General features: G+C 40.0%; 1 protein-coding gene across 1 annotated transcript in view; it reads left to right on the top strand.

Annotated features, from left to right (window-relative positions):
- The window catches only part of ank2b (ankyrin 2b, neuronal), a 127,570-nt gene that overhangs the window by 64,230 nt on the left and 44,751 nt on the right, over positions 1 to 18,589 (top strand). Inside the window, exons 15-27 of the mRNA XM_078276232.1 lie at positions 172 to 369; positions 2,465 to 2,563; positions 3,055 to 3,153; positions 4,979 to 5,176; positions 6,163 to 6,261; positions 6,450 to 6,548; positions 7,215 to 7,313; positions 7,398 to 7,496; positions 8,486 to 8,558; positions 12,895 to 13,036; positions 15,064 to 15,075; positions 16,928 to 17,015; positions 17,806 to 17,909. Of these exons, the coding sequence (XP_078132358.1) occupies positions 172 to 369; positions 2,465 to 2,563; positions 3,055 to 3,153; positions 4,979 to 5,176; positions 6,163 to 6,261; positions 6,450 to 6,548; positions 7,215 to 7,313; positions 7,398 to 7,496; positions 8,486 to 8,558; positions 12,895 to 13,036; positions 15,064 to 15,075; positions 16,928 to 17,015; positions 17,806 to 17,909 (1,409 nt within the window). The remainder of the gene's footprint in view (positions 1 to 171; positions 370 to 2,464; positions 2,564 to 3,054; positions 3,154 to 4,978; positions 5,177 to 6,162; positions 6,262 to 6,449; positions 6,549 to 7,214; positions 7,314 to 7,397; positions 7,497 to 8,485; positions 8,559 to 12,894; positions 13,037 to 15,063; positions 15,076 to 16,927; positions 17,016 to 17,805; positions 17,910 to 18,589) is intronic.

The raw sequence follows: 18,589 nt of genomic DNA, 5'->3' as shown, positions 1-18,589 counted from the left end.
AGGCATGGTTTACTTCATAGTGTGTGTATTTGTGTTATTACATCATCTGGGTCACATAACAGTGATATTTAACTAAATATGTATCCTGCAATTAATCATACAGCTATGCAGACCTATGCTACAGTTTTGTAATATTAAGTTTTCATTCATATTCCGCTGGGCTGTCTGCAGGAGGACCAGACTCCCCTCCACATTGCGTCCCGTCTGGGAAAAACCGAGATTGTGCAGCTGCTGCTGCAGCACATGGCCCATCCTGATGCTGCCACTACCAACGGCTACACCCCCCTCCACATCTCGGCCAGGGAGGGTCAAGTGGAGACAGCCTCTGTCCTGCTCGAGGCTGGAGCTTCACACTCACTGGCCACCAAGGTGAGTGGAGGAGACATGTTTTTATCTTTAAATGTAACTACCTGCACAATAACTAACTCCTAGAAACATCCCAGGAGTATTGCACATTGAGGATTTCATTATTTCATTTGTTGATGTCCAGAAACAATGGCAGTCATGCCTCCCAGCCATGTGGTGGATACACTCAACATTGTTTGCCTAGCTTAGCATATTATTGTTTATATATATATATATATATATATATAGATATATTAATGGCTGAGAGAGCCAGGGCACTGTACAAGCAACATTTTTGGGTTTTAGGGAGAGTTACATGCTGCTGGCATTTCTTGACAAACTATTTCTTAACTTTGAAATGAGCCATGTTAGCGGTTTCTCCCTGTATCCAGTCTTTATGCTAAGCTAGGCTATCTTTACTGCTCATGAATTCAGCTTTTCATTTGTAAATTGAAGAATATATTATTCTTCTGAACATGATCTTGCTTTAACCACAGGGCCAAACTCTGGACTCAGACTGCACACCACTCCTGAGGGCAGTTAGCCTTTAGCTAATAATGTTAGCCTACTGTACACTTTAAAAGCATTACAAATTGCTAGCCTCGGATGTCAACATCTGCTAATGAATCCTCCCAAAAAAGACAAACAGTATGGTGGTCACTTTTTCTCTACTGCTTTTAAGTGTGGTGATTTAAACCCAAATTGAAATAACAATTATTGCTGTGTATTATAAAAACAAACTATTTTTCAACAAAACAACTCAATAACTGTTAAAAATAATACCGCTAATCTTAATATCGTAGAAGGTTGGAACAAATGAGCAATAGCAGCTACTTTTAATACCAGATGTAGAGATGAAGGAAGAGATTGTAAGTGCATTTATGCTCTTAGTGCTGATCCCATGGTGATAAGCGGTCACAGTATGACTATGTGCAGCTCTCTGTTGGTTTGACCCACTTTTAATGAATGATTGATGTGGCTGTAAATCTGCTGCTTTCCTCTGAATTGTGCATGAAGGCTGAATGCAGTCAAGTGATTTATGACTATCACTGTGGAGGTGTGCTGCACAGGCCAGACCTTCACTTTGCATCCAGTCTGGGACAGAATAGCCCTTTAATGTGTTCATACACTATTAATAGTGAGACAAAGTCCTTTGTGGTGCACTGTATGTGTCAGGGTACAGTGGTTCTCCTCTCTCCCACCCTCGACGCCTCTCTGGGGAGGAAGGGTGTGGCTGTTGCTACGGAAACCAAATCAGGAAAAGTTGTTGTCATGCAAGGGTAACACTCTCCATCTATCCAAGCATGTTCATAATAGTCCTTATCCTTGATTTGCTTAGACTGTTGTGATGTTTCCCTGTCTCAGTGTAAGGAGACCCTCTCCCTCTCCTCTCCTCTCCTCTCCATCACCTGTAACATCAGATATAATCCAGACAAACAAAGGATTGCTCCATCCATGGGCAGGGCTGGGTCATGTGGTTTCTGTCAGCTCCAGTTCTGTATATCTCAGTAGTAAAGTGCCCCCTCTGCTGGTTTCTTTGTGAAAGTTAAAGGACTTGATTTCAAAGTTGTGGTTTAAGGTTACCTAGAATTGCATCAGCATATCAGCCAGCTGTATAATTGCTTTATGTCACTAAAAAAACAGACACCCATTCGGCCTCAGGGAATCATACCTGATAAGACGTTGTCCCAGGAACCCCTAAGATGATTTTAGTTTTATTTTGTATCTAAACAATACTGTATTAAACAATTTTAGTCAAATGAACTATTCCCCATGTTGCTCAACAACTAGAGTGGTCCCTCAGGGCCTCACGATGTATGCAATGATAATATGTATGGATATATGTTAATGTAAATGTATATATCCCCAACTGCATTTGTTGGGTCTCATAAATGAGTCTTATAGCATATTCAAATGGCTTGCTTGTGTCTTACAGTATGTAAATAAAATATATATATATATATATATATATATATATATATATATATATATATATATATACACACACACACATGTAGAGGGAAATCATAGGGACCAATAACCTGAGTATATACATAGCCTGTATTTACTGTCTTTGAACACATTTCTTAACTTCTCTTCTCTGGCTCTCTCTCCACAGAAAGGTTTTACTCCCCTGCATGTGGCCTCCAAGTACGGAAGCCTAGATGTAGCCAAACTTCTGCTGCAGCGTCATGCACCAGCGGATTATGCTGGAAAGGTATGCATCCAAAATAAAAACCTTCTATTTAAATGTTTTAGTGTACAATCTATGTGTATGGTGTACAATTTGATTAAAATCATGTTCACTCTCTAAATCCCTGCATGTAAATGGAAAAAAGTTTTTAAATGTGTGTTGCTATTTTTCTGTATAAAGGTTACGTTGACTACAAGAGCACTGGTACGGCTAGTTTGAATAAAATCATTCCTTTATTGGGATTAACTATGACTTCCAGCTTTTGCTGTCTAATATAACTCTAATTCATCTCAACCTACAGTCTTATCCCATTTAACACTTCCTATTAATAGTGTGTGTGTGTGTGTGTGTGTGTGTGTGTGTGTGTGTGTGCGTCTGTCTGCCTGTGTGTGTGTGTGTGTGTGTGTGTGTGTGTGTGTGTGTGTGTGTGTGTGTGTGTGTGTGTGTGTGTGTGCGTGTGTGTGGTGCACTAACTGCTGTTTAATCCATATACGCTCACCGTCCATCCCTTACAGAATGGCCTCACCCCGCTCCATGTAGCAGCACATTACGATAACCAGAAGGTGGCGCTCCTGCTTTTGGACAAAGGAGCGTCCCCTCACACCATGGCCAAGGTGAGAGTCCACCGCACAGTGCTGTACACTCTGTGCTGAGGCAGAGGAAAAAAATCCAACATGGAAAATGAGGCAGCATGGATTTCTCGCTTGTTATCATTGGACCGAAGCTCCACATTTAGCTCAAGTGATGACAACTGAGCCTTCAGCAAACTCCATCTGCTGAAAAGGACCATGAGATGAGGTTAAAAGTCCTGTAGCAGTCCATAACCATGATAACTCATGCCAACCTCCCCTCTAGCAGCATCGCCAGATAACATAACATAAATTACTGACAGAGGGGAATAACTAGACCAACAGTCACTTAAATATGTGGAAATGTAAATGAGAGCTCCTTGGTTTCTGTCTATTGGTCTGTTATGAACGTTGTCGTCACTACCGGATTGCATTGTGAGATATTTATGCCGGCGTAGTGTCCAGTAGTGTATATTGTAATATTTTACTGGAAATAATATGCAATTCCAATACTATTGGTTTCATACTAAGGTTTCGGACATGCAAAAAACCTCACAAGCTACTAAATAGCATGTTAGTGTGGGATTTCGGATGCAGCCCTGGAAAAAGAAACTTTGTCAAACTACTGTTTCCAAGTTCAAGAATGAACTTTTTTTTCTCGTCAAATATACTGCAGTTTCATTTTTAATGCCGCTTATTTCCTAAAACAGCTGGTTGCTGTAGTTTTTAACAGTGTAACTCAAACAAAAAGGAAGGCCATTTGTTGGGGACTATTTTCAGCAGAGGATTAACACACATTTGGTGCTGTAGTGAGGATTTGGGGCAGCAGGATTGAGTCAAGTAAACTACTGTGTGTGTGTGTGTGTGTGTGTGTGTGTGTGTGTGTGTGTGTGTGTGTGTGTGTGTGTGCGTGCGTGCGTGCGTGCGTGCGTGTGTGTGTGTGTTCATCAGCCAGTGCAACAGTGTGGCTGTTGACTGATGAGTTTTATCAAACAATGGAGCTCTATTGCACAGAGGAAGATGATAATCCAGGCTTTAATACACACTCAATACTTGTTAGTAGATACATTCACCTTTGGTTTGGCGCTGCACAACGTGATTTGTTGACAGTGAAAATACAGCCAGCCTTTTCCTGTAATACTAGTCCAAATAACAGGGTAAGATGTGTACTTTAGTGTGTTACTACCATACTTATATGGCATATAAATCAGTCAGGCCTTTACTTGAGTAAAAGTAATAATACCACACTGTAGAAATACTCTGTTACAACTACAGGTCCTGCATTCAAAATCTTACTTGAGTAAAAGTACAAAAGTATTAGTATTAATTATATACTTGAAGTACCAAAAGTAAAAGTACTCACTGTGCAGAATGCCATTTTGTAATAATGTACTGTATATTATATTATTTTTGATTGGATGATTGGATGAATTATTTATGGTCTAGTGTGTTCATCACCTTAGCGTTGCGGCTGGTAAAAGTGGAGCTTACGTTACAAACTTTATATAGCTTAACCTGTATTAATACATCATTTTGTATTAGTTAATTATAATTTTTATAAATAGTCGGAAACGGCAAAGTAACTAAAGCTGTTGTGGAGTGAATACTAAAAAATGTCCCTCTGTAAATGTCCTTCTGTGTGGAGAAGAAGTACTTCAAAATGAATCTTAATATTTGAAACTTAAGTAATGTACTTGAGTAAATGTTACATTTAACCAGTACAAAAACATTTGGTGCTTATATGATTATTTTATTTGAACTACTTGTCTTGTGTTGGATTCCCTGGCTGTTTATGTTTCCATAAACGAGAGGTTTGCAGCCGTTAACACTGAGCAGTGACAGCAGTGTCTCCCCTGTCCTCATGAATCAGAATGGCTACACTCCGCTCCACATCGCGGCGAAGAAGAACCAGATGGACATCGCCACCGTGCTGCTGCAGTACGGAGCCGAGACCAACATCCTGACCAAGCAGGGAGTCACCCCGCTCCATCTGGCCTCCCAGGAGGGCCACGCCGACATGGCAGCCCTGCTTATGAGCAAGGCAGCCCAGGTCAACATCCAAACTAAGGTACTGCAGAAACCTTTAATACATCAATAAATCCTCAACACACCCACGCAGCCATCACATAGTATGAGGGGTTATAAATCATTTCACAGAGAGCTCAACAGTGACCGCCCACTTTTTTAACGGTTCTGGATCGGGAAGTGTTTTTTCCCCATTCGATTGTTCCACTGACGTTTCAAAAATTGCTTATATGAAGAGTTTTAAGCCTGGAACCAATCCTTAACATAATGGAGTCCATAAAACATAATACGAGAGGAATTATGACCATAAAACATTTGATTCTACCCAAAATGTATTGCTGCGAACAGAAACTATCAGAGACTTCTATGGTAGCAGCTCGCTCTAGCTGTTAGCGGGTTTGCAGGTACCGTAAATTTCCATGGTAACAGCGATTTGGACCAATCAGAGATGTCTCTGTTACGCTTAGGATCCTGGGCAGTGTAGTTGTTCTCCATAAGATCATGAATAAAACATGTTTCTCTTAAAACAAGGTTGATTTCATACAGACTTTCTAGCTTTTACAGGAGCAGAAACCTTTCATTACACACCCTCGTAGCTCACGGTCAGTCTACCCCAGAGGGTTTAGACATTATGGATGATAATCTAAATCCTTACGGAGAAAATAAACGGGGTTTTTTCTTCCGGAACCACACTGTTGAGCTCTATTGTACCTTGCTACAGTTAAAGCCACAGCATGTCTGAATATTAAATCAGAATCCTAAGTAACTGCGAGAACATTTACATACTAGCTACCATATCTTTAATCACCCTATTAATCAAGTAATGCAACCTGTTTTTTAGGACAAACAATATCTTCTTTACTGTGTCAAAGGAGCTCCATTATTATTATTATTCGACAAGAAAGAATGGACACAATGAGTCTGAATATGTCTGTTGGAATATAGTAAGTGTGTGTGTGTGTGTGTGTGTGTGTGTGTGTGTGTGTGTGTGTGTGTGTGTGTGTGTGTGTGTGTGTGTTCCTCACACAGAGCGGCCTAACTGCCCTCCATCTGGCAGCCCAGGAGGATAAAGTGGCTGTTGCCGAGATCCTAGCCAAAAACGGAGCCAACCTCGACCAGCAGACCAAAGTATGAACAATCATATTTTATTTATTCTCTGCATTTATCTGTACACCTGCTGGCTATACATAATATTATTCAAGGTCATCTCCCATTCTGCTGAAACCATCATCTTCAATAACAGTATTCTTAGAATGTGTCTCTATAAATGTAAGTATTTTTTTGTGTTATTCTTCTGATCTGCTGTTGTTTTGCAGTTGGGATACACCCCGCTAATTGTAGCATGTCACTATGGTAACGCCAAGATGGTCAACTTCCTGCTTCAGAATGGAGCCGATGTCAACGCCAAGACTAAGGTACTAATACTACTAAAGCGCTCAGATAGTCATTTTTATCTGCATGCACCATTGTTAACATACTTAATTAATTAACAAATATTATGCTATTATTGTATTCCACCATTGTTATTTCTAACATGGTGCTTCTTCTCTTAAGTCAAAGTTTTCTGATCATAACAAGATCTTTTCAACATTGGAACAAGATAATCTCATGTCATAATGAATTATTTCCCTCCATATTGCTACACACCGAAAAACCTGTTATTCTAACAACATATCTTTTTATGTTTATGTATACTAAGACATCTTCTCATTATTATGACAATGTATCTTGTGAAAATGGGAAACTTCTAATTATACAGTATCTTCATACCAACTATATGCTTATTGTAGTTAGAAGTTGTTACATAGACAACTTAGATAATATAGTTCAAGAGCATGACACAAAACTACGAAAACACACCAAAAACTGACACAAGTACTCATAATCTAATACAAATACAACTACAACTACTCAAGGTTCCACCAATTATGAAATAGGAGAGCGAGAGAGAGAAAAAACATTCAAAAATCTCTCAAATGAAATCAAGATAAAAGCAGGTTTACAACCGAAAAACAAACTATGAATAATCACTTTATTTGATGATGGATTGGTTTTTATCTTCTGTACTCTCTCCTCTCCAGAATGGATACACTCCTCTTCACCAGGCAGCGCAGCAAGGAAACACACACATCCTCAACGTGCTGCTGCAAAGCGGTGCCAAGCCCAACGCTATCACCGTGGTACGTAAACAGCCACATTAATGCCAACACGCACACTTTACAGCACATAGACACACATGTCATTCACTGTGCTTTCTCGTCCAGAATGGTAACACTGCCCTGGGGATCGCTCGGAGGCTGGGCTACATCTCTGTGGTGGATACGCTGAGGGTCGTCACTGAGGAGATCATAACCACCACAACAGTACGGCACATAGTAGTAATTTTCAGTACATTTATTTATATGTCCAGTTTTTCCAAGTATAGGCTTATAAAGATCCAGGGTCCTTCATCTCCTCGGTCAAATTTATAGAGGGCCGTTCCATTGACAGCAAATCCATAAAGTCCTTTAACCAATTGTCTGTGCGAAAACACATCATATTAAATTCCCATTATAATCTAAAGTTCAAGGTTATGTTAGAGACAGCAATAATCTGTGCTGGAAGGAAATGTGCATTGGTGGAAAACAAACACTAAGCTTTGACATATCAGCGGTGGAAGCCGCAAACATTTATTGATAAAAATGGAGGTGATAATAATGCATATGAATTGGCAATTAGAGTGATACATTATCAAGTGATCTGATTAATGTGAAGCTGATTTGATTAAAACAGTCATGACATAATGAAAACAGCCATTTTACATAATTTTACAAAATCGCCACTTATCATTTAAAGAAAGTGGCCTCAAGGCTGGAAGTAACAAAAAGTACTGTAATTGAAAAAAAACTGTGATGAAATGAATGTGAATTGAAAGAAAGAGTGATAAATTGTCAATTGATCTGAGTAACTAGATTGCCATTTGATTAGAAACGGTGCTGCTCTGATAATTAATGGTGTTACTGTTTACTGTCTACCATTCATCATTTGCAATACCCAAATAACATGTATCGTTTACAGAAAGCAATTCTGTGACTTCTGCCCAAAATGTCAATCAAAACCAACACCCACTCCACACACTCGGGAGGAGCGCTCTGGTTTTTGATTGACATTTTGGGCAGAAGTAACAAAAATTGCTTGCTGTGAAGGATAAATGTACAGTACAATTAAATCAACATCTAAAACAAACACTGAACATTATAAGGTAGGATATATTGCAGGGCTGTTATGGTACACTGCATTGGTTGCAGCTAGGTTTACCTATGTGTATGATGTGACGTGTGGTTAATGGATCTCTTTCCTCCCATGCTGCTAGACGGTGACAGAGAAACACAAGCTAAACGTGCCAGAGACCATGACTGAAGTGCTGGATGTCTCGGATGAAGAGGGTGAGTCATATCAACATTAACCCACGGTGCAGCCCTCTCACTGGTATTCTAACCATGTGTCGAACAGCACTATGAATAAGCTAGATGCTGAACTAGATCAGCTGTTAGGCACACAACAAAGCCCCGTTTATGTGTTGAGCCCAAATTAGTTTACTGGTCAGTTTCCCTGCTTGTGAATATGTTTCCATTACGGCTAGGGAACCCTTACACTAGGGCTGCACAGTTATTCAAATTTTAATCACGATCATGATTTTGGCTTCCCACGATCAAATTTGCGTGATCGAGCGATATTTAAAATGCGTCATTCCGTTCATGGAACGCTCCGTATCAAAGTTTTTTTTTTGCGAAGCCAATCTAGCGCTCCTTAAACCACCGTCTGATCACGTGCCTCCATGTGCCAATCAGAGTTGTTCCCTGCACTGCGCAGCTTAGTTTCTAGATGTAGACAGTCACAGAGGACAGAGTAACGTGATGAAAATTCCACAACAGATAGCAGTCGGTCATAAGTCGGTAACGAGGTTTACCAGTTTACCAGTAAACGCAAAATGTTGTCCCGTCTGTGCTGTTCTCAGACAACAGCAGTGACCAGTGCTAGTTTGAGTCTTTTAGCTCATAGCTTTAGCAGCAGACTGTTGGGCGTCCCGCTGTTGGAATCCTCTACAGTGAAATACAGTCACACTGCACCGTTTAGCTGTCAGCATTCTAACCATGTTTAAATCAGCTACTGTAGCTAACGGTAGGCTCACATTACCTGCTGTGTAATGTGTTATTAGTGTTGCTAACATGACATGAAGCGATGTTTCTGGTGCCTATAACTTGGGTTTCAGAGAATTAGAGCGCAACGCAGACATTTAAGTGGCGCCGTAATGAGGCACCGAAATCCACGCTGCTATTTTGTCCGGTAGATATCGGGCACCGGGGCCATACTCCTTTATAGTATCCTTCAACAGAGGAGGAATGTAGATGTATTAGCAAGAATGTAGCACAATATGGATGTATTAGCAAGAATGTAGCACAATATGTAGCACAATATGGATGTATTAGCAAGAATGTAGCACAATATGGATGTGAAAGCAGTTATAATTAGCCTATGTGACAATAAAATTTGTTTTGGTTAAAATCAACAAATAATTGTGATAATTAATTGTGATCTCAATATTGATCAAAATAATCATGATTATCATTTTGGCCATAATCGTGCAGCCCTACCTTACCCTTACCCTGCTTTAAAGAAGCACTAATTGATCATTTTATATTAACAATGCCTATGTGAAATATAAAACGAGGATAATGACAAATAGAGAATTATCAGCCAGACTCTCCTCAGCTCTACGAAGCTTTTTAGCCTCTTTTAGTTCATTGATTTGGTTAAATTCCCTGTAAATCTCCCTGTTTTCCCTGACAGCCATAAAGCTCACTGTATACCACCTGCCCTGCACCAAACAGAGAAAATAAGACTGTAGCTGTAGGAGAAAGTGGAACATCTAGCGGCTAAAGAGCCAGGAGTTGGTGGAGGACAAAGCAGAGCTAAAAGTATCGTCAAGTGGCTTTGAGCACAACTCAAAATGTATTCTAATGTTACTCAGTGTCTGATAGATGGGTCAAAAGGAAAGTGTTGGCTAACATGTTAGCCATTACAACTTTATAAGGTATTAATGTGTCAAATATTGTGTCCTGTCCTGCTAAGTGGGCAAAATAATTGTTAATTGATTACTACAGCTTTAGGGAGATTGATAGCCAAACTAGTACTGTAATGTTTATGAGCTTAATGCTCGCTGAGGAACAAGCCATTTAAATACTGACATTATTTCTACTAGGGGTGTGCAAAAAAAATCGATTCACATTCAAACCGCGATTCAAGCTCTACCAATTCAAAATCGATTCATAGAATTCCAAAAATCAATTAATATTTTAATTGTATGTCTACTGCAATCACATGGGAAAAGTAACTACATTTACATACTGTGAATCTTTTTTTTTAATCGAGAATCGTTTTTGGATCAAAAATCAATTTTGAATCGAATCTTGAGCCTGACAATTGATATTGAATCGATTCGGGACATTTTCTGAATCGTGCGTTCCTACCCTTATTTTCAAGTCATTTTTAAGCAGGACATTGTCCCTTCGGAGTATCTGGTACCATTATCAGCCTTCAAATACCTACATTACAGTTAGCCCAAACTGTGTTGTACATTTCTGTCTCCCTTTTGAGAAGAGTTCAGAGATCTTTTCAGCCATTAGCAGATTTTAGGAAGTAGTGAGTGACTGTGCTGTCCACCCACAGCATTGAAAGCCATTGATGATGATGATGATGTTATGTCAGACGACCCCATGGATGTGGAAGGTATTCGGCACGCTGCTTTGTGTGCAGACTTGCTGTGCTGATTGTACCAGGAGTGGGGTAGTGTGTTATGCATGGTGAATGAGCCTGTACCAACTGCTGTTTGGCTAAGTGCTACAATACTAACTGTAGAATATTTAGATACAGGTGATCCAGAGAAAGTGGTTGAAGTTGAACTGAGCCAAAAAGATTTCACTCATGAGGATCTTCTTATTAAAAGGCTCAAAGCATCAACGCACATCATTTGCTGATGTACATTTAAAGGAACAGTTTTGTAAAAGGCTCACTCACATCAATCACAATTGGCTGCAGCACCGTGCTGTCTGTGTATAAAACATCAATGTACACAACAATATGTGGTTTACGGGGAGTTACGTGAAGAGAGCCAGGCCATCTGCATCCTCCAGTCTTTATTCTAAGCTAGATTAGGGAAACACACAAGAGAAAGTCACACTTATTAAGGTTAGCGTATGATTGGGTAGAACTAAACATTTGAAACTCTGCTATATAAAAGCAACCCTATTGGCCATAGAACCGTAATCGTTTTCATTGACAGTCAAAGTTCACCAAATTGTAACCAATAACCAAATGTAGCCTGTTTTGTCCTCTCTTTACAGGACATCCAACGGTAGCTCAGCACAGGTCTTACTAACGATATTAACATACATACATGTGTACCTGTTGTGACAATTGCCTTTGCTTTGTGTTTTTTCTCTCTCACTGACACACACACACACACACACACACACACACACACACACACACACACACGCACACACACAGTGTGAGGCCTATGAATCTCAAGCTGGTAATATATTGTGTAATCTTCAAGTTTACAGTCATTCTTGTAATATCCCGATGAATCAAGTGTTGAACAGGATTACTGTAAATGATATTGAAATTGTGTTTTCTGCAAAAACAAATGTCAATGAAGCCATGTCTAACCCCTCCAGTATTAAGAAGGATTAGCTATAATTGATTGATTGATTAATTTGCATTAGAGATGAGACAGAGTCACACTGTTGGCCCTATCTTGCACCGAGTGCAGCGCAGCGTAAAGCCTGATGCAAGTGTCTTTGCTAGTTTAAGACCGACGCATGCGCCCATCTGTGGCCCATGGGCGTGCTGGTCTTACAGGGAGGTGTGTTCAGGTGCATTCTGGGAGTATTGCTATCTTGAGGCAGCGGAAAGTGATGACCTGGTCATGGTCTAAAGTCAATAACGCAGCATTTTCATTGTTATTTTAACAGCTAATTAATAAAAATGCGCCTAGGCTCGTGCACAGCATTTTTTCCGCCGTTAAACTAGCAAAAGTGGATTTATACACGCCCTAAACGCACCTGCGCCAGGCGCTTCATGCTGTGCGCTTAGATCGTTAAAATAGGGCCCTAAAGGTGCAGAAGAAACATCCTTATGATCATAGTCACTGCACCATTGATTTGCAATAATTTGAAGTCAGTAGATTCTTTCATTTTCATCACAAATGTAACTATTCTGTTAACTTCATAATCTAAATGTCTGTTATAAGACTTGATCTTTGTTTGAAATGATCTTCCTTTAACACACACAGGCCTGAGAGTGGCTCCACCAGTCTCTGAATATGCTGGTGGACAGCAGTAGTGTTACTGTGGCCAGGCCTGTGGTTTAGATAACATACGTGCCACAGAGAATGCTGCCTAACATTGCCCTGCTTAGGCTTGGGATGAGACAGAGGAAGACATGTTTAATGCACAGACTAGAATCAGAACTTGTGAACAGAATGTTTTATAGTGATCCAGTAGCAGTAACTCAGCAGTGAGAAACTAAATGGTAAGTATGCTAACATCATATGCAGCTGCTACCCTGTTAGCTACTACTCCCCTTAGCATATTAGCCAATATTAGCCCATTGCAGATAAATGACAAGAAATTGAAGAAGCGAAATGCCAAGATGAATGTGAAACAGTGTCACCAAACTGTGAAATGTCACCTCCACCCTTCTCTTTTCTCTCTCCAGGTGATGACACGATGACAGGCGATGGAGGGGAGTATCTGAGGGCGGAGGACCTCAGGGAGCTGGGAGATGACTCCCTGCCAGGACAGTATCTGGATGGAATGAACTACCTCCGCTTCAGCCTGGAGGGGGGGCGCACCGACAGGTACAGCACACTCTGTCACATGTTGAACTTAGCTAACAAGCAAATATAACAATTTGGTAAGGGGTTCAGTTTGGCTTTAGTAAACCAACTGACTAAGGGGGCTTTCACACCTACCTTCTTTGGTCCGGACTTTTCAGATCAAACTGAATTTTCAGTTTTCAGTTTGATCCGAGAGAGGATACCAAACGGCCAAAATTTGGTCAGACCAAAAGAGGTAGTCTCAAACTGAACCATGGTCCGGTTTGTTTCTAGTGTGAAAGCATTTTTTGGATGGCTCAGACATTCAGACCAAATACATCTGGGAGAATATCTTCGTGTTATAAGACCGATGAAGCTCTTTAAGGAACAGCTCAGTGCTTAGTGTGTAGGCTACATGAGAGAGTGTGTGACGGTGTCAGCGCTCAGACCAGACAGCTGTCAGCTATCAGAGCAGAGCATACATCAGCAGTTTACAGTGTACTTGTTAAGTGGTAGTAAATGTACAGTGTAGGTTTCTGTTTGTCTCTGAATAAATGCTGCAGAAAGAAAGTTCCCATGTCTTGCTTCTTAACATCACAACAAAACAAAAAGAGGCAGTAGGAGAGACCCAACATCTTGATGTGGGTCTGGGACCTCACCATTGGCAGGACTCAATCCAAGGGGCGGGATAAACGGTTGTCTTTCAAATTCCCTCTGCACTCATAGCCAACCAGAGCAATGCTAGTTGATAGATTAAACTTTTGTCGTATCCGGTCGGCAAAACTCCGAACACATCTTCATTTTTTAAGAATGACTTCACTGCTTGACTCCAAGTCTTCCAGAGTCGCGGCTAGAGCCGATTCGGAAGACCGCTGTTCGCCAGCAGCAGCCATCTTCTTTCTTTTCAAGTAGCAGGGAATTCACGCGGAACCGTCGCAACTCTGCCGTCCTTATGTTAAGCCCCGCCCACTAACTCTATACACATGTGATTGGCCTGATCAGAATTTGGTTTTTCCAGCTCACAAGCCAACGGAGGGTTGCTAGACTGACCCTGGCGAGAGGACGGGGAAGCCCGTCTACAAACCAATCAATTAGTCTATGTATTAAGTATCTGGAGACGCAGCTCACGTATGTGATGACGGCAGGACGTAGTTTTGTCACGTATAGATATTTAGTGCGCTTGCATAACTGCAGTGTGAAACCAAAACTAACTGGATCAAATGCAAAAACATGAACCTTGATCCGGACCTTGGTTCGGTCTGTCAGGTGTGAAAGCCCCCAACTCCGCCTGGAAGTGGGAACTTTTTTCTGTGATTAAAAAAAACTAGTTTTTGCATGGGTTGCATCTAGGGCTGCACAACGAATCGCAATTTTAGTGCAATATCCAAGTTGTAGGGGGGGTTAAATGATTCTGAATGAAGTGTTGTGGTGCTGCAGAGACTTTCCCAGTCTACAAATCCTATCCTACAGACTTAAGAAAAAAATCTTTGTTTGGGACAGATCCTCGCAAAAATCACACTCTAATCATTTTAATTGTTTTACTTTTAATATTTTTCAATGAAAATGAGAAGAATTATACAAAAACGATCATTCCCTCTAACGTGAATCATATCAATATCAGTCCGAATAATCCCAATTAGATATTTTCGTGCAGCCCTAGTTGCAGCTGACTCAAAGCAAATGTTTACGCTCATCTACTTCATACACAAACAAATCTCATCTGCTCCATGGAGCAAACAACTGTCCCTGTGGAGATGTTGTTCCAATTTTAACATAATAATCCTTTTTAATAAAATCTGAACTTTCTTCGTTGATTCTTATTTGTTCTTATTTTACCCTGTTCCAGTCTAATAACTGATATTTGCTGTGAATGGTTGTTCTAACTGTATTAAGAATCAGTGTGTGTGTGTGTGTGTGTGTGTGTGTGTGTGTGTGTGTGTGTGTGTGTATCTGTATGGACATGTGACACTCAAGAACTAACCGCCTGTATTTGTGTGTATTTGTGTGTGCTTTTTGCAACCTCTCCTGGTCATACCTCGTTGTTGGTCTTCCTTGTCATGCCTCCATAGTCAAAGGCAAAGGTATGTGCTGACACTGGCCAAATATCTGGCCTTTTACATCTTCAGCACTGCTGTTATATATTATAATAACCAGTTTTACAGTCTCCCTGGGACTGGGTGTTTTTAGTAGCGAGTCAGAGTGAAATTAGATATTTCCTGATTTAAATCATAGCTTTGTTTTTCAGTTGTGTTGGTTAGTAGTTTGTACAGACATTTATGCTACTCAATGATCCCTGTGCTTTGTTTTAATCTATCGCCATCATCAGGCCGAAACTTTGTCCAAAACCTTGGATTTAAGATTGAATACCTGCAAAACTAATAGCATTCCCATCAGCCTCAGCTGTACTTCAAGCTTACTGCTAATAAGCTAATGTTAGCATGCTAACATTATAACACACTAAACTAAAATGGTGACCATAGTTAAACATCACAGGCGATGTGTTAATTAATAATGGGACGGACCCAGTTCATTTTGTTCACCCGAGACAAGCAAACCAACCAATGAATGACTCCCCCCCCCCCCACCCCCACTCCAGCTATATAGTTTCTAGAATATAATAGATCCAAGACAAAACTGACAGAATGGCGCAACACTTCTGTCTGCTACTTCAAGTTCCTTCCCGTGGCTCTTTAGCAACGGCGCCGTCATTGAGGACGGGGTTTAGCTCCGCCCAAGACGATTGTGATTGGTTTAAAGAAATGCCAATAAACCAGTGCACGTTTTTCTCCCATTCCAGAATATTTTGTGGATTAGCCAGACCTTCCTCTACAGCACTGTGGAGGAAGGTCTGGCAATGCGAGACTAAACTGGCACAAACCTCAGTCGGATAAAGAGTTAGGCAGACTAGACTATAACAATATAACAATATATAATAACATATTCTTCCCCTGCACTCTCTTTGCTGCTGGGGGAGGGAGAGGGCGGTGGCAGGTTAACAGGGGGCATGCCTTTTGGTCATGTACCTAACAAGGGGGCTGTTGAACCCTTCATCCACCCTCATCTATTGCCTACTGATTACACCTGCTTAATATCAGCATGTAGCATTGACAATATGAGCATGTTTGCATGCTTATGTATTTGTTTAAAACCCCACTGTACACCCTTAGAGTGGTACGGACATGCTAGTGCGGCTGTAGACAACTTTTCGAATCTTCCATATCTGTCATGTCATTTGTTAAGTAAGAATTTACGGAATTACCGACCATATTTCATGTTATAATATTAGTCCCGGGCGAATCGGCATCTGTGATTCGGGGTTGTTTTGGCTGCGTTGGTGGTTATAAATTAAAGTTTTGACAGAGCCTGTACATCGTATGTGGGGGACAATGTCAGTATGTTCGAGTAAAATACAGACTTCACTTATCCTGTGTGAATACGCCGCATGACACACAGACAAGTGGGGGATAATTTCTAAATCACATTAGGTTACCAGCAATACTAGTACTGTGGTAATAAAGCTTTAGTAAATCAGCAGTATGTCATATTTGCCTGTTAAGATAGCAAAATGTATGAAGTGTGTGACACAATGCGAGCCTTGATGATGTTAATCTTTTATTGTGGAATTATTGGCAATGCAAACATAGCTCTTGTTTTACCAGTGAAACTTAAAAGTCAGTTTGATTGTAATGAGTCCATTCATTTAACTGTTTTTCCTCACTGACATTCATACATGTCATGAGCTCCAGCGTAGGAAATTAAATAACTCTTGTCCATATCAACTGGTTTTGACAGTTTTCCTATGAACATTTCGCCCTGTTTATGGAATGTAAAGTGTATTTTTCCTGTATTCATTTCCTACCCACTGTGATCTCTGCTATTGTCATAAGCGCTGAGCTTCTCTGGCTTCAATGCTTTTCTTCTGCTGTGCTCCAGTTCTGACAGGTCCTTCACCCCCACTCACCACAGCTATTACTCCCCTAAACATGAAGGCCTGATGGATGAAATGCTCGCCAGTCAACAGGTAAAGTACCTGCTCAATGTACATTTACCCAAGTACTGTATTTAAGTAGTACTTTGATGTACTCGTACTTGACTATTTTGAATTTGTGTTCCTTTATATTTCTACCCCGCTGCATTTATCTGAAGATTAAGATTTTACATTTGAAATATATGAAGACAATCAGCTGTTATAGCTCAAACTACCAGACAATATATGAAGCCGTTAAATGTAGCTTCACCTGGACAACATTTGAGTACTGCTTACACACACACATATATATACACACACATACATACATACACACAGTAGTAGGCCTGTAACAATTATTACATTATTATATAATCACAATTATTTTACATAATCTCCATTTCTTTGTTTAACCGCATTTAATTGCTAACATTAGTCCAAAGGGGTATAACTGTTGATGGTAATAGTCAATTTTATGTTCATTTAAAAACAAGTATATGTTTTATGATAATAAAGAGGCGTGGTTTACTTCATAGGCTGTGTATTGGAATTATAACATTATCTGGGTCACATAACATATATAACCAAAAGATGTTTCCTGGTAATTATTTTTTAATAACTGTAATTTGTTTGAAAAAGTAATACATAATAAATATTTTTAAATGTGACTAAGAGACAATTATGGTTTTTAATTAATTATTTCTGAAACAATTAATTGTACAGTAAAATTTTTAATTGTTTCAGCTCTACGCAGTACCTATAGATATATAATTTTTGGTTGGTATTGCTACATTCAACCATTTGTGGTGGTATGTCTGATAAGAGGTTGGTTGTTTGATTCCAGCTTTCGTCACTTGCCAGAGAGAATGAGAGGGATTCGTATCGTCTGAGTTGGGGCACAGAGAACCTGGACAACGTGGCGTTATCCTCCAGCCCCATTCACTCTGGGTAGGTACAGTCACACATTAACAATGTTACACTCTTACATATTGTACTCAGATGTGGGCACAGGATGTACATGTTTGAATATATATGCACGCCTGTACTGAAAGATGTCGTAAATTCATGCTCAACGATCTCATCAAGGTCCTGATAGCTGATATTATTTTTCAAGCACTTTTTCACATTTAATCAAATCATTTCTTAATTGGTGAATTAACTTTCATTCAAAAGTTGCTTGGAGTGTGATAGTGGAATGTTTTCTCTCACTTGGCAGCCGTTAGTGAATACATTGTATCTTTTTAACATATTATTTTATTATTCCTGACATTTTGTAATTTGTCTTTAATCCTCTCTTGATCTGACAGTTGTCTTTTAAGCAGCTTTATTAAGTAACTAGAACGAGAAATCTAAAAACAAAACAAAAACTAATATAATGGTGCCAGGCCCATTTCAGAATCCAATAAACATGATTTCATTTCTGGGGGCTTGGCTCTAAATTATTTTTTTTGTGACCCCAAAAGTTAAAATAAGTATTAAATTCTACCAGGTCTTCACACTTTAATTGAGTCAATTGAGAAGTTCATCCCAGACCAGACTTGCCAAGGTCTGATTCCTGTGAAATGTGGCCATGCTCCAAAAAAGCATTGTTGGGTTCCTCTTAGAGCGTCGGTCTGGGTCGCCTGTGG

This window comes from Sander vitreus, chromosome 19 (assembly GCF_031162955.1).
Source record: "Sander vitreus isolate 19-12246 chromosome 19, sanVit1, whole genome shotgun sequence".
Lineage (NCBI taxonomy): Eukaryota > Metazoa > Chordata > Actinopteri > Perciformes > Percidae > Sander > Sander vitreus.
Note: the sequence above shows the minus strand (reverse complement) of the source record. Positions and strands in the feature narration are given on the sequence as shown.